Source organism: Antechinus flavipes, chromosome 1 (genome assembly GCF_016432865.1).
Source record: "Antechinus flavipes isolate AdamAnt ecotype Samford, QLD, Australia chromosome 1, AdamAnt_v2, whole genome shotgun sequence".
Classification (NCBI taxonomy): Eukaryota; Metazoa; Chordata; class Mammalia; order Dasyuromorphia; family Dasyuridae; genus Antechinus; species Antechinus flavipes.
In genome coordinates, this window is record NC_067398.1 from 105,011,884 (window position 1) to 105,036,549 (window position 24,666).

The 24,666-nt window shown below is 32.7% G+C and overlaps 2 protein-coding genes across 19 annotated transcripts in view; one reads left to right on the forward strand and one right to left on the reverse strand.

Moving 5' to 3' along the window:
- The window catches only part of PTPRD (protein tyrosine phosphatase receptor type D), a 2,844,105-nt gene that overhangs the window by 825,373 nt on the left and 1,994,066 nt on the right, over positions 1-24,666 (forward strand). The window lies entirely within an intron of this gene.
- LOC127544297 (peptidyl-prolyl cis-trans isomerase FKBP5-like) lies at positions 8,736-9,769 on the reverse strand (the record flags this gene model as incomplete). Its single annotated transcript, XM_051970874.1, has 1 exon — positions 8,736-9,769. A coding segment is annotated over one exon (885 nt), but the record flags the coding sequence as incomplete, so codon positions are not given.

A 24,666-nucleotide genomic window follows, 5' to 3' on the forward strand; every position in this document is an offset into this window, starting at 1 on the left:
AAATATTCTTCCTGTATCTTACTTTTTTTCTAGCCTCTAATATGAAAGATACAAAAGCATTTTGACTGTCCTAATACCTGATGTAAATAAGCCTATTTAGAAAGCCATGAGATTAAGTTTGCCTACTACCTCTATGGCAAAATATCTCTCAAGCTAAGAAAGGGCTATTTTCCTAGCACAATGTCTTACTTACTTACTTACACAATGTAGCACTTAATATATTTGTTGAATACATTTTACACACACACACACACACACACACATATACGTGTGCGTGCATACGTGTGTGTGTGTGTGGTTTGTTTTTTGTTTTTTGTTTTTTTTTGGTTATTTCATTTAGATGTGGGATTAGAGACTTTGAGATGATTCTCTAATTAGCTATCTATTCAACAAGCAAGTCATCTCTTTCTACCTTTTTTTTTATATATATATACTTTTACTCCTCTCCAGAAATGAGAATTTCCCTTGGACTACCAAACCTGGACATCTGTACCTAGCCTAGAAACATTCTTATGTGCCCCAGGCAAACCATGTCCAGCATTATACTGACAAATTATGAACACAGCTCTTTCTTTTTAGAGACTTACTTTCCAGTGGAGAGAGACTAGACAGACCAAAATAGGTCAGGTTTTGAAATCTTAAAGATCTCACTTTGAAAAACTCAGACACAAACATTAATTCTGAAATATGTGAATAATTACTAAATAATCTACTTTACTTGCCTCAATCCCTCACTGTTTTCTGTTTTAATAATGTGTAATACATCTTTCTTTCCAATAGGTAATATGGTAGGTTTCTCAGACTCACTCAAGAAAGATTCTTCCTCTTCTCTTCAGCATCTTTTTTGGGATATCCTATACCAATGAAATAAAAGGTTCAAATACTGTTACCCTTCCCCTTTTTGTAAAATCCTTTTCATATCTCTTCCCTGGGCATGAATGCTATCTGTCAAGTTTTTCCTTGTGTTGTCATTCTCTTTTAAGCAATTTTCATATCTTCATATAACTAATTAATGTTAGTGATCATCTAGTCTAAATAATTAATTGTATATATGAGGAAACTTAGGCATGGAGAAGAAAAATTAATTATTTAACACAAGATATTTGTTAGGAAAAAAAAGAAGACAAGAATTAAACCACATAATCTCCAAGTACAAAAGCATTCTAAAGGTCAATTATAACAATTCCCAAATTAATCATGAATCCCTTCTATAAAATCACTGATAAGGGGTATATTTATCTTGCTCAAATATGTTCTGTGAGGGGAAATACTCATGTTATCTAGGTAACATTTCATGGATGGATGCCTGATTATTTGACAGTTCTATTTTATATTGAGTTGAAATTTGCTTACCTATGTTTCCTTCTTTGCACTTAATTGCTGAGGCCAAAGAAAACAAATTTATGCTCTCTTCTACTTGACATCCTTTAGAGTATTTAAAAACAGATATCATCCCCTATCCACTTAAGCCATATTCTCCTTGCCAAATCTCTTCTTAATGAAGCCATGTTAGCTCTTTGGGATCCCTACTTTATTTTCTTTTCTTTTTCTCTTTTTAAAAATCTATTTATTTTCAATACACATTGCATTATGTATCATGTTAGGAAAGAAAAAATCAGAGAAAGGGGAAAAAATAGGAGAGATTAAAAAGACAGAAAAAGAAGACATAGCATGTATTGATTTACATTCAGTCTCCATAGTTCTTTTTTTGAATGCAGATGGCACTTTCTGTCCAAAGTCTATTGGTATCAGTTTGGATCATTGAACTATTGAGAAGAATCAAGTCTTTCATAGCTGATCATTGTACATTCTTGTCTATATGTATAATGTATTCCTAGTTCTTCTTGTTTCACTCTGCACTACTTTGTCTAAAATTTTCCAGGCCTTTCTAAAATCACCTTGTTCATCATTTTTATAGAATAATAATATTCCATTATCTTCATATACCACCACTTATTCAGCCATTTCCCAATTAATGGTCAGTTACTCATTTTCCAATTCTTTGCTAGCACAAAAAGAGCTGCTACAAACATTATCCCACATGTGAGTCTTTTTCCCTCATTTATAATTTCCTCATGATGCAGATCCAGTAATGGCACTGCTGGGTCAAAAGGTATGCACAATTTTGTAACCCTTTGGGCATAGTTTCAAATTGTTCTTTAGAATGGTTGGATCATTTTACAACTCTACCAACAATGCATTAGTGTTCTGGTTTTCAGACATTCCCTACAACATTTATCATTATCTTTTTTTTTTTGTCATTTTGGCCAATCTGAGAGGTATGAGATGGTAGTTTTAATTTGTTTTAATTTGCATCCTTCTAATACAGCATTTTGTCATATGACTATAGATAGCTTTAATTTTGTCATCTGAAAATTGTTTGTTCAAATGCTTTGACCATTTGTCAATTGGGGAATGACTTGTATTCTTAAAAATTTGACACAGTTTTTTATATATTTTAGAAATGAGATTTTTTTTCAGAAATATTGGCTGTAAAAACTTTTCCCCAGCTTTCTACTTCTCTTTTATTCTTGTTTCTATTGGTTTTGTTTATGCAAACTTTTTTAACTTAATATAAGTTGTCCATTTTGCCTTCCATAATGTTCTTTAGTTCTTCTTTCCTTATAAATTCCTCCATACTGCAAAGATCTGATAGATAAATTATCTCTTGTTCTCCTAATTTTTTTATGTTATCATCCTTTTTGCTCAAATCATGTGCCCATTTTGACCTTATTTTTGTTACGGGGGTGTAAGATGTAGGTCTATGTGTATGTGCAAGAATGTTTGTGGCAGGTCTCTTTGTAGTGGCCAGAAACTGGAAACTGAGTGGATGCCCATCAATTGGAGAATGGCTGAATAAATTATGGTATATGAATATTATGGAATATTATTGTTTGGTAAGAAATGACCAGCAGGATGATTTCAGAAAGGCTCTTCAGAAAAAGACTTACTGAACTGATGCTGAGTGAAATGAGCAGGACCAGGAGATCATTATATACTTCAACAATAATATTATATAATGATCAATTCTGATGGACCTGGGCATCTCCAGCAATGAGATGAACCAATAGAGCAATGAATTGAACCAGCTACACCCAGTGAAAGAACTCTGGGAGATGACTAAGAGTCATTACATAGAATTCCCAATCCCTATATTTTTGTCTGCCTGCATTTTTGATTTCCTTCACAGGCTAATAATACACTATTTCAAAGTCCAATTCTTTTTGTACAACAAAATAACCATTTGGAGATGTATACTTATATTGTATTTAATTTATACTTTAACATATTTAACATGTATTGGTCAACCTGCCATCTGGTGAAGAGGATGGGGGGAAGGAGGGGAAAAATTGGAACAAAAGGTCTGGCAATTTGTCAATGCTGTAAAATTACTCATGCATATAACTTGTAAATAAAAAGTTATAATTTTAAAAACGATATAGGTCTATGCCAAGTTTCTGACTTAATATTTTCCACTTTTCCTAGCAATTTTGGTCAAAGAGTGAGTTCTTATTCCAGAAGCTGAAGTTTAGGTATTTACCAAATACTAGATTACCATAGGCCTTGATTATTTTTTGATGTGTATCTAATCCAATCCACTGATCTACCACTCTATTTCTTTCTTTCTTTTTTTTTTATAGCTTTTTATTGACAGAACATATGCATGGCTAATTTTTCAACATTGACCCTTGGAAACACTTCTGATCCAACTTTTCCCTTCCTTTCATCCACTCTCTCCCTTAGCTGGCAGGCAGTCTCAAACATGTTAAACATGTTAAAGTATATCTTCAATACAATATATGTGTACATATTTATACAATTTTCTTGTTGCACAAGAAAAACCAGATTTAGAAAGTTAAAAATAACCTGGAAAGAAAAAAATGCAAACAAACAACAACAGAAAGAATGTAAATGCTGTTGTTCTTTGCTGGGTGTAGCTAGTTCTGTTCATCACTGGTCAATTGGAATTGAATTGGATCCTCTTAGTGCCGAAGAGAGCCACTTCCATCAGAATTGATCCTCATATAGTATTGTTGTTGAAGTGTATAATGATCTCCTTTTTCTGCTCATTTCACTTAGCATCAGTTCATGTAAATCTGTCCAAACCTCTCTGTATTCATCTTGCTGGACATTTCTTACTGAACAATACTATTCCATAGCATTTCTATACCACAATTTACTCATCCATTCTTCAATTGATGGGCATCCATTCAATTTCCAGTTTCTAGTCACTATTAAAGGGGCTGCCACAAACATTTTTGCATATACAGGTCCCTTTCCCTTCTTTAATATCTCTTTGTGATATAAGCCCAGTAGTAACACTTCTGGATCAAAGGTATGCATAGTTTGATAACATTTTGAATTGATAACAATTTGAATAACCAAATTGCTCTCCAGAATGGTTGGATCAGTTCACAACTCCACCAACAAGGCATCAGTGTCCCAGTTTTCCCACATCCCCTCCAACATTCGTCATTATCTTTTCCTGTCATCTTAGCCAATGTCGTGGTATCTCAGAGTTGTCTTGATTTGCATTTTTCTGATCAATAATGATTTGGAGCATTCTCTCATATGAGTGGAAATAGTTTCAATTTCATCATCTGAAAATTGCCTATTCATATCCTTTGACCATTTATCAATTGGAGAATGGCTTGATTTCTTATAAATTAGCATCAATTCTCTACATATTTCACCACTCTATTTCTTAGCAGTGCCAAATGGTTTTGATGGTAACTGTTTTATAATATAATTTTGGCATTGCTACTGCTAAGCTATCATACTTTGCATTTTTTTCATTAATTCCCTTGATATCATTGACCTTTTGTTCTTCCAGATGAATTTTATTATTATATTTTCTTGTTCTATAAAATAATGTTTTGGCAGTTTATTGGTATGGCACTGAACACATAGGCCAATTTAGGCAGAATTGCTATTTTTATTGTATTGGCTCAGCCTAGACATGAACAAGTGATATTTTTCCAGTTGTTTAGATCTGATTTTATTTGTGTGAGAAGTGTTCTGTAATTTTGTTCATACTGTTATTGGGTTTGTCTTGGCAGGTAGAGCCCAGTTTATTTTATTTTGTCTACAGTAATTTTAAATGTAATTTCTCTTTCTATCTCTTGTTGATGGGTTCTGTCAGGAATATATAAAAATATTGATGATCTGTGTGGATTATATCCAACAACTTTGCTAAAGCTGTGAATTGTTTTCCTACTTTCTTTTCTAAATATATACCAGCCTTTCTTGGGAAAATAAAATTTAGAATTCTTCCAAGAATTGAAGTCTATAGTTTGTATAATCTTTATCCTTTTCTGAAAAATTACTAAGTATTTACCCATATACTGTTATTTGGTAATTTTTCTGCTTACTAAGGATTTTCAAAGATGATGGAGAAAGACACAACATCATGTATATTTTTAATTTTAGAATAGTGGCAAACATATCTTGGGAGCCTAAATGCTACCTTTTTATAGCTTACTAACTGTTGTAAACTTCATCTCTGCTATCCATTAGCCACTTTTGTTTGGTTTTGTTGCATCCAAAAGATTGTTCTCTTTTCACCAAATCTAGTTTTTTGTCATTCATAGTATACTTTGTGAGCCTTTGTGGTCTTGACATAATTCATTTAAGACCTTCCCATAATATTGCATTGATCTGCCAGTATTTACCCTAGATGGTACAGTAGATAGAATGCTAGACCTGAAGTCAGGAAAATCTCAGTTCAAATCTAACGATACTTTTGTGATCCTTGACTAATAACTTCTATCTACCTTAGTTTCCTTCATTATAAAGTGGGTTTAATAATAGCAACTACCTTTCAGGATTATTTTGAAGACCAAATGTGATAATTTTTATAAAGTACTTTACAGAGTTCCTGACATAGAATAAATGCTAAACACATACTCACACTAAAATATACATACATTGAAGGTGATTGATGAATTTCCTCATTTTTAAAGTTTTTTTCCCTCTTTTAATCCCTTTTGGAATGATTCTGCTTCTTATCCTCCAAATTTCTTCTCCTTCTACTCCTCTTCCTTCTTCTCCTTCTTCCTTTTTCGTCAATGCACTGAAGGTTTTACTTTTAACTTTTTTAATAGTATTTTTCTCAATTACATATCAAGACAATTTTTAGCATTTATTTTTACAAGATTATGAGTTCCATTTTTTCCTTTCCTTTCCTCTCCCCTTTTCTGAAAATTGTAGGCAATTTGACATAGGTTTCACAGGTGCTATTATGTAAAATATATTTTCATTTTAGAAAAATTTATAAAAGAGGAAACAGATCAAAAATTGTTGCTGATATCGTGTGCAATATTTTTCTGCTTCTGCTCATTTCATTTTGTATCAGTTTATATGTCAGTCCAGATTTTTCTGAAATCTGCCTGTTCATAATTTTTTATTTCCCAATAGTATTTCAATATAGTCATCTACTACATCTTGTTGAACCATTCTTCAACTGATAAACATATCCTCAATTTTCAGTATTTTGCCGTGGAAATAGCTGCTAGAAATATTTTTTGCATATGTAAGTCCTTTATCCTTTTTTATGATCACTTTGGGAAACAGAGCTGGTAGTGATATTGCTAGGTTCAAAGCTATACAGTTTGGCTGTCCTTTGAACATAGTTCCAATTTCCCTTCAGAATGTTGGATCAGGTCACCACTCCACCAACAGCATTTGTGTCCCAATTTTCCTCTATCTTCTCTAACATTTAATATTTTCCTTTTTTGTCATATTAGCTAATCTAATATGTTAGGTGATATCTTAGAGTTGTTTTAATTTGCATTTCCTTAATCAAAAATGATTTAGAGCACTTCTCATATGCTTATAGATAACTTTGATTTAGTCAGCTGAAAACTTTCATATCCTTTGACCATCAGGAAATGGTTTGCATTCTTATAAATTTGCCTCAGTTCTCTATATATTTGAACAATGAGGCTTTAATCAGAGATACTTGTAAAGATTGTTTCTCATATTTCTGCTTTTCTTTTAATCTTGGTTTCATTGGTTTTGTTTGTACAACAGCTTGTTATTTTAATATAATCAATATTATCTATTGTATGTTTCATAATGCTTATAACTCAATTTCTCCTTTGAGAATTTGGATGCTATGCCATTTGATGCATATGTGTTTAAAACTGCCATTGCTTCATTGTCTATGATGCCTTATAATAAAGTGTAATTTCCTTCATTATCTCTTAATTAGATTTTGTTTTGTTTTTACTTGTAAGTCAGGATTACTATACCTTCTTCTTCTTTTTTTTTTTTTTAAACTACAGCTAAAGCATAATTGTAATGTCTGGACAAGCTCTCTGGAGGGCCTCAGGGTCAGTCAGAGTCAGGATTAATCAAAGTTATTGGTCTTTAGGGGGAGAAGTGAAGGAGGTAGGCAAATTGCCATGCGGCTTGCCAAAGATGTATCTTTGATTCTGGAATCTGGAGTCTCCAGCTTCTCTCCTCCTTGTCCTGCAACCAAGTGCCTCTGACTTCTTTCTCCCCAGCCCTCTAATCATTGCCTAAGATTATCTCACTACCAATCATTCAGTAAATACCAATGGTGAGGAGAGCCATCACAACACCATCTTATCTAAATATGTATATATAGCCATTACCTCACATCATCTAGGTAATTAACCTTAAGTGTTCTGCTGTCTGATTCAAGCATACCTTTTCAAAGTTTCAGCCTTCTACACATAATAGATTCTGCTGTAGCCCCTTATTCTTACTCTCTCGGTGTCTCTGCTTCAAGATTGTTTCTTGTAAACATCATATTGTAGGATTTTGATTTTTGATCCACTCTACAATCCACTTCCTTTTTTTAAAATAGCTTTTTATTTACAAGTTATATGCATGGGTAATTTTACAGCATTGACAATTGCCAAACCTTTAGTTCCAATTTTTCCCCTCCTCCCCACTTCACCCCTTTCCAATACATGTTAAATATGTTAAAATATAAATTGAATACAAAATAAGTATACATGTCCAAACCGTTATTTTGCTGTACAAAAAGAAATGGACTCTGAAATAGTGTACAATTAGCCTGTGAAGGAAATCAAAAATGCAGGCAGACAAAAATATAGGGATTGGGAATTCTATGTAATGGCTCTTAGTCATCTCCCAGAGTTCTTTCACTGGGTGTAGCTGGTTCAATTCATCACTGCTCTGTTGGAACTGATTTGGTTCATCTTATTGGTGAAGATGGCCAGGTCCATCAGAATTGATCATCATATAGTATTGTTGTTGAAGTATATAATGATCTCCTGGTCCTGCTCTTTTCACTCAGTATCAGTTCAGTAAGTCTTTTTCTGAAGAGTCTTTCTGAAATCATCCTGCTGGTCATTTCTTACCAAACAATAATATTCCATAATATTCATATACCACAATTTATTTAGCCATTCTCCAATTGATGGGCATCCACTCAGTTTCCAGTTTCTGGCCACTACATAGAGACCTGCCACAAACATCTGTGCACATACAGGTCCCTTTCCCTTCTTTAAGATTTCTTTGGGATATAAGCCCAGTAGAAACACTGCTGGATCAAAGGGTATGCACATTTTGACAACTTTTTGAGCATAGTTCCAAATTACTCTCCAGAATAGTTGGTGTATTCACAATCCCATCAACATTATATTAGTGTCCCTGTTTTCCCACATCCCCTCCAACATTCTGAATTATCTCTCCCTGTCATTCTAGCCAATCTGACAGGTGTCAGATTGTCCCATTTTTTTTGGGAAGCCACAAGTTTGCCTGCTTGTGTCCAGAATCACATAGACTACAACAAACTTGACAAGAAACATTGTTTAGTCCTGAGTTCTGTAGAAGTCATTGAGGAGGGGGCTGAATTCATTAGTTTTCCCTCTCCCTCTTTTGTACTTTGTCATACATGGCATTCCAAATCTTTGTCTTCCATTATTGGCTCTTCTACAGGTTGGATCTTCTTAGAGGGGACCCCTTCTGGCATCTTATCACTTACTGTTTTACCAGCCTCTTCCTTTGCATCTCTCTCTGCAAACTTCTCAAACATGTTGGCATATATCTTGCGATCCCGGTCATTGTGCTCCTTGGCTTTCTTCTGGCACATGGAGATCTGCAGCTTTGCGGCCTTGTTCTGGGGGTTTACTTCTAGTACTCTCTCAAAGTCACCTCTGGCTGACTCAAATTCATTCATAAGCAGCTGGGCTTCACCCCTCCTGTACAGACCCTTCTCATTGGTACTATCCAGTCCAATTGCCTTATCACAGCATTCGACAGCTTTGGTGTACTCCCGGAGCTTTAGGTAGCACATAGCCAGATTAAGGAAAGCTGCTAGCAGGAAGGATTCAGATGCTTTAGATTCCTTTTCTGATAAACCATATTCCATCTCTAACCAGGATACAATCTTCCCATATTGAATCACTGCCTGCAAATATTTGCCTCCCTTGAAGTACACTGTTCCCTTCTCTTTGACAATAGCAGCCTGTTCAAGTTTTTCTTTGGTGTCCATCTCCCAGGATTCTTTGGCCTTTTCAAAGCTCTTAAGAATAACTTCATATACAAGCTCAGCATTAGGCTCAATGCCAAATTCAGGTTTCCCAGACTCTCCAAAGCCATATCGTGGTCCAAGATACAAAATACAATGTTCTTCCCTCTGCATTTTCTCCAGGGCTTTATCAATTCCTATAGGGATGTCATGGTCTTCCCCTTCTCTAACAACAAATACTACATCTCTGCAATCAAATGTCCTGTTACCACAGGAGCCTTCCAAGTGGATACTTCCCGGTTTTCAGGGTGCTTCCCCCTTTCAGTTTTCCTCCTACAATGTGACTACTCCTTAGTCTCCTCTAGTGGATCTTCATCCGGATCATACCCACTAATCCTGGCTGGAGTCCTCCAGGACTCCACTTCCATTTTATGAAAGAGTTCATTCCACTCACATTCACAGTTGTGATTGATTACTAACTGTGTATTTCCCTCTGTCCTAATTTTCCTCCTATTTATCTGTCTCCTTTCATTCTCTCCTCCCTTATCAATGTTTTGCTTTTCTTTGCCTCAATCTGCCCTCCCTTCAGTCTGAGCCCCACCCATCTTTACTTAAGCTCCTCCCCTTTGACTTCTTAATTGGGTAATATGGATTTTTATATTCAATTGATTTTGTATATTATTCTCTCAATACTGAGAATAATGATGCCATTGACTACCTTCCTCTCTTCCCCTCTACTATGTTTTTTTGATTTAATACTAGTCTTTTCCTTATGAAAGTTTGAAATTCTTCTGTTTCATTGAAGGACCCCCCCCCTTAATTATTGATGCTTAATTTTGCTTGATAAATAATTATTATTATAGTTTTAGCTCCTTCGCCATTCATTTTGGCCACTTGCAGTATTTTTTTCCTTGACCTGATAGTTTTGAAATTTGGCTATAATGTTACTTTGAGTTTTTATTTTAGAAATATTTTCCCTGAGATTATCTATAGATTCTTTCAATGCTTATTTTTTTCTCTGGTTCAAGGACATCAGGGCAGTTTTCCTTGATGCTTTCCTAAAAGAAGTTATCCAAGTCATTCTTTTGATTATGGCTTTCAAGATTATTCAGAGGCTTTCTGGTATTAGTGTTTTCCTCCTACTCTGCACTAGGATTCAGGATCTACCACTAGTTTTTTGAGGTTATTTGTGGGGAAGGCTTTCTGCTGGTTTACTGGCATACTTCTTATCCCGAACCATGTTCCATTTGTACCTAAGTGAGACAGATCATTTCTATCTTCCAAATTGCTTGGACTCAAAGATTGCTTAATTATATCTTTTTTGCTGGTTCCCATATTCCAGGATTTATTTAAAGGTACTATCCTATGATTGTTTGGAAGTAAATATGGAAGTTTTATGATAATTTACTGCTTAGTCCACCATCTTCTTAAGAGCTTCCTAACCCATATAGATGTTTTTTTTCTAAAGAATTCTGGTTCTTGAGACGCTACCTTTTCTTTCCCTGAATTCTTTGAAATATGGTCTATCAAACCTATGATTAAAATATACTTAACTATGTTTTCTATTTGCTCACCACAAAATTAATAGAGAACATTTCTACCAAACGTTACCATTATTTCTACTTTAACCACCAGTTCTAGTCTTTTAGTGAAAATCAGAATGAGGACTTTCTCCATTTTCGTTTTCTGCATTTTTTGAAGGATTAAATTATTAGACAAAGTTAAGAATGATGAATTACTCTAGAAGAGGGAATTTCTGTAGATATACTGAAAATTTGAAACATTTATTATTGTATTTTGACCTTTTTCAAGTGTCCTTTATCTGTTTACAGAAATATTCACTTATTCTCCTTCTGTTTAGGTAGTTTGTAGTATACATCTATGAAAATATTTGTTTTGTTTCTTTTTCCAGTGATCTTCAGACAAACACTTTCTATAATTCTCACCCTCCTTCTAGTACATAGATTTCATCAAATACTATCTATGCCTTAATATAAATTGCTGTTACAAATATTGAATATAGCAGTACCAAAGATAATATTCCAAGACTCATCAGTACAGATTTCCCTTCAAATAAATTATCTTTAGATACTTCCTTTCAATTCATTCCTTATTCTTCTAACTGTACTATCATACAGCCTTCAGTATTCCATAATTACTATAAGGATATCAGAGGAAATTTCAGATTCTTTGTTGAAATCTAGGTATACTACTATCTAAACTATTTTCATGATCTAACATTCTAATAACTGTTTAAAATGAAATTAAGTTTACCTTGTATTTTCTCAGTGAAGCCCTTCTGGGTGCTTTTAATCATTTCTTCCTTTTGTAGTTTTTCACAAGCCAACTGTTTAATAATCTGTTTTATTTCCTTCCTCCAGTAAATAATACTATTTTGTATAAAATGAAGAATCTGCCTTCTTTGTTATTAGTAAAATTTATTGAATTGTCATTTTCAGAACAATAGCACTATTTTCTGAACAATCACTCAACAATCCTTAGTGGTGGCTAAGCAATCTCATTAGACACTATTTTTAATTCCTTGGGTTTCAATTGATCTGAGCAGACACTACTTTTTTTTTTTTTTTTTTTTTTGGTATTGCTTTTTTTCTTTGAATTCACAGTACTTAGCACAGTGTCTGGCATTTATTTTGCACTTAATAAATGCTTGCTGACTGATTCACTCACTGACTTGAACTCAATTAAGGACAACCAGGTGGTCTTTCATTATCTCACTAGTCTTACTGTTCAATGCCTTCCTAACTCTGAAAGTACAACCCTTTTTAACACGGAAATCATAATCCCTTGATAGGACAAATAGAAGTAAAACAGGAATTAAGCAATTACATTTTCTTTTTGTTACCTATAATAATCTTCCCATCCAACTCAATTGACATTTCTTGTCTTTTTTTGGGGGGAGTCTTGTTTTTCTTTTTCTTTTTTTTTTTTTTTTGCCTCCAGCTGAGGTTAAAAGCTCCATTTCATCAATCATTTTTTGCACGTCTTACCCAATCCTGGGCTTCAGTTTTCTTGACAGTCAATCTTTTTAGTTCTATGCAACTTTCTTTTTTAAAATTCTTCTTTCTATATATCTATGCATTCAGTTTTTGTATAGAACCTTTTGAAATCATCGAAAGTTCCTAGTAGTCTTATTAGTCTTCTTAGATACCTTCCTTTTTTTTTCTTGTCAATAATTCTTAATAAGGATTAAATAAGTAGCATATTTATATATATATGTGTATGTACAGATACACATATGTAATTTACTCCATTGTCAACCTGATGAATCCTGTTGAATCTGTCTATGAAAAATGTTTTAAATACTTGAAGTAAAATACATGAAATAGTAAAGGAAACTAAAGATTAGTGAAAATTAAGATATTTAATTTTCCATTTCCTGCACTTCCTTTAAGAACTTTTTTTTCTTCAGAAGCAGAAATATTCACAAATAACTTATTCATGGGCTCCTTAAATCATCATTTCCATTATCTATAAAAACTTAACATATGCTCCACTAAGCCAGAGAGTGTGAAAACATTTTAGCAGCCCTTTGGGTATCTCCCCAAGCTGGGGAACTCAAAACATTTAATAAAAAACTATAGTTGTCAGTTACATCTGAGAAAAACCCCAATGTTACTAGGCTAATTTCCTTGCCTCTTTTCCTAAATCTCAATTCAATCAGTCTTTGCAACACAAGGTAATAACCTTCAAAGCAAAACATTGTAGCAAACTGTGTGCTTAGCATGGCTATCCCTAATTTTATCTTTGGGCTTTTGTCATCTTTTGATTTCATACCTAAACTGTTGCTATTTTCTTTCTATATTATATCCCATTGACACAGGATATATCAAGTATGCACATAACTGTTTGCAGATTCTTTCTTCTGTGAACTCATCCAGAGCAGGGATATCTTTTTTTTTTTTTAATAGCTGTGCCTTTCTTTCTTATCTTTAGTGTTTAGTACAGTAACTAGCACATAATCAAGGCTTCATAGATACTTGATGATGATAATAATGACTACTTTGAAAAAGTACTCAGAGTGTCCACATAAACTAACAACTGAATCACCAACCACAATGTCACATCAAGAGTGTTTTTTATGAAGGTTCTCAAATATGATAAGATCCCTTCTAATTTTGCCTGTCTTAGCTATTTTACTCCCAGTCAAAAAGGTACTTGCTGCTTCAATGTTTTATAGAGTTGCAATGCTTTCTGATTCTTAATACAGTGCTTTCTACGAATGTGGCTTCCATAATTTGATAAATCATCATAAGCTTTATCCTTATCTACTTCTGTAACATTAAAAGAATCATACCTCTAGAACAAGGAAAGACTTCAGAAGCAATCTAGGTCAACCCCTTCATTTTATAAATAAGACACTGAGGTCTAGATAAATAATTAAATGGCTTTCCTATGTCAATGTGTAGTATGTATCAGAAGTGAGAGACAAACCCATGTCCTTTGATTTCAGAGCCAGTATTCAGTTCACTATGTCATGCTTAGATAAAACTAATAAGTCAGACTCTATAATGTGTTGTTTCTGCATAATTCTGTGTGAAGTATATTAGTTACAGAAATTCCTTTTCTAATTAATGATAGTTGTTGAGAGCTAAAACTCAGTCTTAATCTCTTCCCTGTTTATGTAGTCCCTTTTACACCTTCTCACATGTCTGAGTATTATTATATAACAATATAAAGATTATTGTAAATATTGCTTTTTTTGGATCTGCTTCTATAAAATAACTATAACAGTTTAAGAGGAAAGAACAATAATCACAAAACATCACAGTAGATCTAGCTCAATCATATTTATATTTGAGAGAAGAACTTTATAAAGACAACCCTACCATACTCCTTTGAAGAGAGAAATCCATGAGTATGCATATATTTTAAAATAGATTATTACTCTCACTAATTTTTTCTCTTTTTCTCAAACTATTATTAGTTATACAGGATAACTGAGAGAGAAGAAAGTGAGGAATTCCAGGAGACATTTTGGTGAAAAACAATAAAATACACACAAATCTTCAGCATTACTATATATTACTGACAAAGGCCATCTGCAAGAAATAGAAAGAGAAATTCCATTTAAAATTGCTGTAGCCAAAAAAATAAATAAATAAATAAAATTGCTGTAGCCAAAATAAAATATTTGGAGGTATATTTGCCAAGACAAACCCAGGAACTATATGGTTACAAAACTCTGCTCACAGAAATTAAGTCAGATCTAAACAATTGAAAAAAATATCAATTGTTGATGGCTAGGTTGAAATAATACAATAAAAATGGCAATTCTGCCAAAATTGCTCTACTTATTCAGTGCCATATTAATTAAACTGCCAAACATTATTTTATAGAAATAGTAAATTAATAGCAAAATTCATCTGGAAGAACAAAAGGTCAAAAATATCAAGGGAATTAAAGAAAAAAAAACACAAAGAATGGGGGCTTAGCAGTATGAAACCTAAAACTTTATTTATAAAGCAGCAGTCATCACAACCATTTGGAACTGGCTAAGAAATAGAGTAGCAGATCAGTGGAATAGATTAGATATATACAACATAGTATTCAAGGCCTATAGTAACCTAATATTTGATAAACACCCAAACTCCAACTTCTGGAATAAGAACTCACTTTTGCACAAACAAAACCAACAGAAAGAAGACTAAAAGAGAAGTAGAAAGGTGAAAAAAAATCTTTACAGCAGTATTTTTGATAAAGATCTCATTTCTAAAATATATAAAAAAAACTGTGGCAAATGTATAAGAAGACAAGTCATTCCCCAATTGATAGTCAAAATATATGAAGATAATTTTCAGATGATAAAATTAAAGCCATCTATAGGCATATGGGAAAAAAAATGCTCTAAATCACCATTGATTAGAGAGATTCAAATTCAAACAACTCTGAAGTTCCACTTTATACTTCAGATTGATTAAAATGACAGGATAAGATAATGATAAATGTTGAAGAGAATATGGGAAAATTGGGACACTGATGTATTGCTGGTGGAGTTGGGAAATGATTTGACCATTCTGGAAAACAATTTGGAACCATGCCCAAGAGAGTATAAAAACTGTGCATATTCTTTGACCCAGCAATGTGATTACTGGGTTTGCATCCCAAGGAAATCATAAAGAAGAGAAAAGGATCTACATGTGAAAAAATGTTTGTAGAAGCTCTTTTTTATGGTAGCAAAGAATTGGAAAATGAGTAGATGACCATCAGTTGGGGAATGACTGAACAAGTTGTGATATATGAAAAATATTGTTGATCTATAAAAAATGATGAACAAGTTGATTTTAGAAAGGCCTGGAAAGATTTACACAAACTGATGCAGAGTGAAAAAAGCTGAATCAGGATACCTTGCATACCATAATAGCAAAAATGTGAGATGATTAACTATGAAAGACTTTGTTTTTCTCAGTGGTTCAATGATCCAAAGCAATCCCAATAGGCTTTGGGCCGAAAGTGCCATCTGCAGCCAGAAAAAGAACTAAGGAGACTGGATGTAAATCAACACATTCTACATTCATTTCATTTCTTTTCTTTTCTTTTTTTTTTTTAATCTCGCCTGTTTTTTTTTTTCTTTTTCCTTTTGCTCTGATTTTTTTTTTCCTGATATGATTCATAAAGCAATGTGTGTTGAAAATAAATAAATAAATAATGGAGAAAAGTAATTAAGGTACTTCTAAAATTCTACATCATGCCCATTAGAGAGGTGACAAAAAAACAATAAAATAACAATTATTTCTTTAAGAAGAAAAAGAAAAATTTTGGATAGATGCTCAACAGAAAAAAAAAGAGAGTTTATAAGTGTTTTAGCATCTAAGTAGCTACAGAACTCCCTTTTGTTCTGGAAAAAAACTTTTTGGAAGCTTGCAATTTTTTTCCTTGAGTAGATAGTATTGAAGAAATATTTGTGTTATATGTATAGCGTTTAATGTGACAGAAACAAGGGAAAACTACATGCAATGTCAAGACAAATCTAGTAATTTGCTTTATGAATAGGGTCAGAGTTTAAAGTCATGCTTTTGACTGATAGACCTGCACATTCAAATAAATTTAGAACATGGGAGAAAATATATGTCAAATGTCACAAAAGTATTTACAAGTTTAGAAAAAAATTAATTAATCCAACTTGAGAGGTATATGCTTTCAACTAAAGACTTTCTAATATGAGTTGGCACACATCTTCCTAGATATGCTAAATATTTACTACTAAGATTTTTTTTAATATTAAAGCTCCAGTTTTAGTATAAATTTATAAATAACTTTTCCTATAGATAATTTTACTTGTGAAATGCTATCCATTTGTGTTAATCGAACTGGTATTTAAGAATTCATAAATCAACCTAAATGCACTAAATATTTAAGCTGTTTAAAATTTGAACATGCAATTTGTAAAGGGAACATGGAGAAAACTCTTTTCATTTTGTTTGTAGTTCGTTGTCAGTGTGACTATGCCATGTTTAAACTATTCACAATAGCAGCTGGGTGGTGCTATTTGCTAGGCTGCCTCTGAACCAAATAAAGTATTTTTGTTTGAAACAAAAGTACAGTACTCCAACAAAATGCAGTTGCTAAGGCTTATTTTCCTACATTTTATTTATCTTTTTCCCCCTTTTAAACAGCATTTAATGCATGGTTGTTGAATTTCATGCCATAATTTAAACAAATCTTGTAGTTTTGAAGGATTTGGTTTCATTATTTTATTTTCCAGTCTTTTCATTTTTATTAAGTATATGAATTTTCAGTGTTAGTTTATGTTGCTCTCTATGTAAGATTCTCAATCTCATGTTTTGCTAGAATGTGAGACAACATTCCTTATGACATTTCCATTACTTAATAGTATATGCAGAATGAATTATTTGAAGAATGATTCTAATGAAAGAGGTTGCTAAAAATGTCGTGATCACTTTTAATCGTGACACTTTTATAGTTATTTAGTTTCATAGGAAGATGATTAATTTATGGCCTTCCAAAGTCCTATTGCTGCTTACATGCTTGTAGTCATAATTTAAGAATGTAGTTTCTGAATTGAACATCAAAGTAGAACAGCTTGGTTTCATTAAAAATGGATAGAGGGGTTTTTTTATATTTTAAAATGACTTTTAAAAAACTTATTGCAAATATTTAATAGAATAATGCATATATGACCACTAGAGCTTAACTAGGTAAAATTGTGCCTGGAGTAAATTCATTAAGAAAAAAATGAATTTGGAGAAGGAATTAAAGAGCAGTTTCATATGCATATACATTCATATCAAAAGGGAGAAGAGCAGCTCACTGAGAGCTAGCTAAGTACTGATTCCATGGGAATCTGGAGTAGAATGGGAAAGATATAGAGGGGAACCATAATAATAAGATTCTGATAGTTGAAGTTAGAAGTGGTCAAACCTCACATTCCTAGAAGACGACTAGGCTAAGTAGGAAATGCAAATGGCAGTTATATAAGGTATTAATGAACTGTTCTCTTCTCCCTTTCCCATCCACATGTTAGGTAGGACTCTAACTTTAAAAAAATTATTTGTTGTGCTTTTACTATAGAAGAAAATATGTTCATGTAAATTCCACTAAATAGACTTTTTAAAAAATGCTTTGCATACTTCTAAAAAGGGAATTTTGTAGCATACAAAGTGATTTGTATAAAAAACAAACCAAAAAACAAAAAAACAAAAACAAAAAAGTGATTTGTAGTATACTTCTATAAAATATTTCTTTTATATAAAGAATTTAAGCAAAGAAAATTATGCATTCGTAACCAACAAATGTAATTGACTTTAAAATAACCTTTCACATCCAATTAATTCCTCCTTATGTTAAGTACGTATGACCAGTGGAGACATTAAGAGCAGCTAGATGGCACAATGAATTCTTCAGTGGTGGTGAGATCAGGGAAAATCATCATGGAATTTAACCTGTTTACTTCAGTATCCTCATTTATAAAATGACATGGAGAAGGAAATAGCAAATGAGTCTAGTATCTTTGCCAAGAAAATCCCAAATGAGGTCTTGTGAAGATATTAGACAGTGGAAAGATAAAAGAAAGGATGAAGGTTTTTCTTTCTTTAAATGGGTATTTTGTACTTTTTGAAAAAAATATTCATTAGACTTTGAAATAAGCATGACCTATTTTTCAAAGAGTCATTTGACAGATAAACAAGAATTTCAAATTAAATTCACGGATAGAGATAAAAACAAAACTGGGTTATATGATTCTCAATAATGTGTTAGATAAACCTGTAATGAAAGACTAGACAAATGCTTGGAATATAACATGACATTTCTTCCCCAAAAATAAGATCATTTAATTATCTGCCTGGTGAAAGTTAGTATATTATGCCACATAGTGTAGGGATATAGGCACTTGGGACCATCTGAATGCATCCTCATTTAAGTGATAGCTTCTTGGCAGATATCTGATGTAGGAAAGATCCAAAAGAAGACAAACATTTTCATACATGGTAAATGTGTTGATTTGTTTTATTGGAGACTGCTTATTTGTTATAAAGAATGTGCTTCCATCTAGAGGGAAAGGGGTTAGTAGGTTAGATGGGAACTGATAGACTAACAAAAAGTTTCAATGAAACAATTTTCAAAGTACACACACAAAAAAAAAACACAAAAAAAAAGGAAAGAAGGGGCAAATAAATGGCAATTTTATTTCTACTTTGTTAAATTTTGTACATTTATGTCATATTTCTTAAAGAAAATATTACACGTCAAAGTTTACATTTCCTCAGAATAATCTTTTTTCTTATTATTTTATATTGAAATATAAATTGATGATTAAGTATATAATAAAAAGAAAATTATTTAAGGTTTTTTGTTATTATTTTTAAAGGACAGTATTAAAGGATGACTTCACCTACCAATCTTATTTGTAGATTGCATATAGAAAAAATTTTGAAAATTTATCTTAATTTTCCCACCAAAAATGAACAAAAACAAAACAAAACTTCTTCAACTTTGTAAATATGAGCAATACCTTCAACAATTTATTTCCTCAAGAGAAAGTTGTATCCTGAGGTAAGGATGGAGAGTATATTCTCCTTGCTACAATAATGATGATTATAATCACCATCCACATTCAACTTTTCACAAATTGGCATCATTAATGAGCAGTGAATATTCAGGATTTTTTAGTCATAGAGAAAATGTACTTTTTAGGCTTATGTTGATGTTCTTTTTCTTATCTGATGTTCTGAATATTGATCAGATATTGTAGATAATCATTCACCATGTGTGTTAGTTATAAAGTTGTCTATATTTTTGCAATGCTGACACTGAAATTTCCATGGGCCATAGGGCCCATTCTAACATAATTACTCTATTGTAGGGATTGGGGAAATCAAGTTTTAGTTGAATTTGAGGCCTAGACAATGGTCACCTAATCACAATGGAATCTTTAAAGAACTCATTTAAGAATATGTGATTTGGGTAACAGTTAAAACCCAAATTATATCACTAAATGACCTTCAATCTTTTCTTGTAGCATCTTTCCTAAAGATGGGGCATGCATAGAACAGGTTGTACTGCTCATGTGGCTACAATAAGTGGAAGTGAATTCAGATAATTAGCAGGGCATATCCTTGTATTAATGATTTATTATGCTTTTTATGCAGATCATTATTTTAATAGTTAAGTCTTTTACAGAGAATTATTTATTATCCACACATAAAACCCTTAATCTCCAAAAGGGAAGCAAAATCTATCACTCATTAATCCCCGTCAATGCTGACATAGCAGTGGTCTACCTCGGAAACAGTTTTAATGGAATTTATGTTCAAAAGAATGGAAAGCCAAGACCTACCTGATATATCTAGCTGAATCTGACAAGTTGATTTCCTGAGCATTTTTGTATGTGGGAAGTAAAAACGGGGAGGGGAGGGGGGAGTAATAAAAGAATTACTGATTAAAAGAATTACTGGAGTTTATAGACCTTGAAAGCATGAGCAAAGAATAACCATAAGAAAGTGAATTCAGCAGATCTAACAGGCTAGGTGAACTCTGGTGGGTCACTGGCATACATGATATATTTTCTTAGAAGAGAAGGAGGCAAGAACAGATCTTGCTTTTCCAATCAGATCAAAAATATCTTTGCCTTTTTGAAAGAAATTTCCTACTTTCTTTAAGGTTTTACTGAGATAAGGTAGCCTCAAATTTGTCTCTAGGTTTAGTTATTTTTTTCTAAATGATTATTCCCATTCATTATAATTTCTTACCTGAGATCTCTGATCTCCTCTATCAATTACAAACGAAAAAGGTCTATGGTTTAGTTAATTAAATCAGAAGAAAAGTAAATGCCTGTGTCTAAGAGGGATTTAATGAAGTCCTAAGATCATTTAATTAATAAAGAGTCTAAGCAGAATTTGAACCCCAAGCTTCCTAAGAGCCTGTTTTTTTTTTTCTTAAAAGAACAAAGACAAGTAGAACATAAAATGTTATAAAATGCAGTCTGTTGGTAGGCCCCCCAAAATGCAATAGTTTGGTCTTTTGTAAAGAAAGAAAGAATTGATGGCTGCATGCACAAAAAAGCAAACATATGTATACAAATACCCAAGTAGAGAAGACTTAATAAATGCTTGTGGAATTAACTTGATTAGACTGTACAGGAGGTAACATTTACTAAGAACTGCTATTGTTTTATAGGATTAAGTATAAGTTAGGTGACACAGTAGATAAAGTGTGGAGCTGGAGTCAGGAAGATTCCCTGAGTTCAAATTCTGTGTCTTTACCAGCTATATGACCCTGTGCAAGTCACTTAATTCTGTTTGTTTCAAATAAGTAGCTTATTAATTCTGTACTCTCATTTAAAAAAAAAAAGGAAACTTCACTATTAAACATAACTCAGATCTCGGTATAAACACTATGCCTCAAGGCTTACACACATGTACATAAATGCTATATTTTATATCATGGAAACTCAGCCTTCAGTGTTTTTCATTATATTCTTAAAATGTTTTACTTCTGAACACATTAAGTTACAAGCAACAAAGAGAACAAAGAAGATTCCCCCCCCCCAAAAAAAAATTAAATACAATCTGGCCTGTTAAGCACAGTTCAAATTTATTTCACTATGTAAAACTTTAAGAATCAAACATCCCTAGGGTTCTTACCCTCAAATCTTTTTATATTCAACAAATAGAGGATTTGATTAGATTTTTGTCAGATTTAGAATTAATATCCTAATTCCTTCTTTCTCCTGTTACAATAATTGCCAGATTCCCCCCCCCCCCACACACACACACACTGCACCCAAAGTGTTTTTCTGTATTTCAGAGAGTAAGGGGAATTATCCAGAGAGATCAAATTCTTAAATATCTCATTGTTTGGAATTTCTATTTCTTAAAACTGAGATTTGATTTATTTATTTGTATCCCCTGAAAATTTTATCATGCTATTTTAAAAAATAGTAGATTATATATACCTTGCAAATAGAAGTTCACTTCTCACATTGTTTTCTCTTATTGTTGTAGTTAATTCTTGTATGCGCTGAATAGGTGTCTCAAAACGTGACTTCAATAAAAATGGGGTGACTATTTCCTTTCCTAAAATATGTGGAGCACAGTCATCCTATCTACACACTGGAATAGCTGTCTCTTTTGACCAATTGCAGATTCAGACATATCTTTAAACAAATGTATTTAAAGCAACTCTGAGATGTTTAGTGATATTCATGCATATTTATTCAACAACCAAAGATTTGTGAAAGGTTAGAATGACTGAGATATGAATCTTTTGTTCCCAGAACCCATGTTTTAGTAATAGTATTTTTGCAAACTACATATTCAGATCCCCCTTTTATACCTAATTAATATTAAATGCTTAGAAATTAGTTTTCATAAGGAATGAAATTGAAAACATCTTTTTTTCATTTATTAAACTTTCTATCTTTCACTTGGTAACAGGTTTTTTATTCTTGTGCTATTCTGAATCCTCACTAACAAGATGGAAGGACTTTCTTTTCTCATCTGGCTTCTTGTTAAATGTTTCATAATATAAACTACCTGTATTTCATGACACATTCCATTTCTTGGCAATGGATTTAGAACTCATTTCTATCTCTACTGGTGCTAGTCATTCAGCTGACACATATGCCAGAGAATGGGATTAGGACATTCCATCTACTTACTGTGTCTTATTTCTTCAGTAATCCTACCATCTAGTTTTCTATCATATTATAGTCTTATTCATTGCAGCATAAGATGATGTCAAAAAGAAGAAATTTTATAGACAGCAGAATTTGATTAAAAAAGAGAAAACTATTTGCACCTACATAGATTTCTCTTCTCTTAATGTTCATATAGATTCCATTATAGTTAATGGAACTTGCATGTGTTCATTGAGTGGAAAATAGATTTTATCATTATATCTTGATAATCAAAAATAATAGAAAATGTAATACAGGAAAATGCAATCCAGTTTAATGGAATCTAGTAAGTTGTTTCATTTCCTAAGTTTGTCTGTATGTGACAGAGACTGCTTGATTTTTCAGTACTATTTAAGTGGCAACCAAATAAACTGCCTTCTTTGCTATTCTGCCCTCCCTACTCTCAAGATGAAACTATGAGGCAAGAAGAAAGCTTTTATAGCTTTCCAAGGATCATCGGGTAATATTTAAATACTGAACATTGTGATTTTATAGCCCTAATGAATTCCTGAGATAATCACTCCTATTGTCTGACCTAAGGAGACACTGCCATTTCACTTGGCTACCTTGTTGTTATGGAAACAGTCAAAATGTGATTTGTTGTGATTATTTAAGCTAGCACATTTATTTTTTCATTCATTCAATAATCATGCATTAAGTACATACTTTGTGCCCAGGAAGGAAAATATGCAGGAGCATATCAGGGACTATCTTGTCCTAGAGAGCGATACCAAGAGGAATTCTGTCATTATTAATAGAGAACTGACTTCAAAATCAAAATGACCTAGATTTGAATTCCACACTCAGCACATGGTAACTGTTTCACTTGTCAAGTGCCAGGCAAATCTCAAAAATGTAAATTGCTGGCACCATTAGTATTTTAACTGGTAGAAAATGTTTCCAAGAGGGGAGTTCCTAATATGCTTGAAATGACAATTTTTGAAAGAAGGAAAAGGAAAAAAATGCTTCTAAGAATTGGAACTTAAAACATAAGCTTATAGATTGTGAACTAGAAGGTAGGGATTGTCTTTTTATCTTCTTTATATTCTCAGCACTTAATATAGTGTCTGACACATACTAGATGTTTAATAAATATCTTTGACTGAGAAGTACATAAACAGTGCTACTTTGACATTTCCCACAGACAAATGATTTGTGTAATCACGAAAGCAGCTCAGGACAAAATCCTAAACCAGCACAAATACTCCTAGGATCCTAATAATGAAAAAAGTGGAGAAAACCAAAATACACATGCCTCCAAGCTTGTAGCATTGTAGCTCCACCCCAAAGGATCATCTTATAAATACTCCACTTTATAGATCGTAGATATTAGTTTTTATGTCTTCCATCACCTTTCACAAATAAACAAGAAAATCACTCTAAATTACTTGTTGACCCAAAGCTTAGGAGAAGATTTATTTAGAAACAAGGTCAAAGAGAAAAAATATATATTTTAAACCTAGAAATCATATACTAAGTTTGAAATGCTTAAGTTAGAGGATAGAGTAATAATTTTGGAGTCAAAAAACATGAGTTAAAACATTGTTTGTTGATCATCATTTATCATCATACTATTCCCATCTTTTCAAGAACCCATTTTGGGTTTTCTTGGCAGAAATATGAAGTGGTTGATCATTTCTTTTTCTAGCTCATTTTACAGATGAGAAAACTGAGACAAACATGATCAAGTGACTTGTCTAGAGTCTGATGCCTGATTTGAACTTAGGTTGATAAGTCTTCTTGAGCTCTGGTATCCGAGTTTTATTCATTTCTCTACCTATCTGTCCTCTTGCTATCTATTTGACCTAAGGCAAGTTATTTAATTTTTCTAGGTCTCAATCTAGGGGCATCTAAAATACTGGACCTGGAGACAGGAAGATCTGAGTTCATATCTGGCTTCAGATATTTACTAGCTATGTAATCCTGGTCAAGTTACTTAACCTGTGTTTACACTAATCTACTGAAAAAGAAACTGGTGACTCACTCCAATTTCTTTGTCAAGAAGACTTCATAGACAATTTGGTCCACAGAATCGCAAATAGTT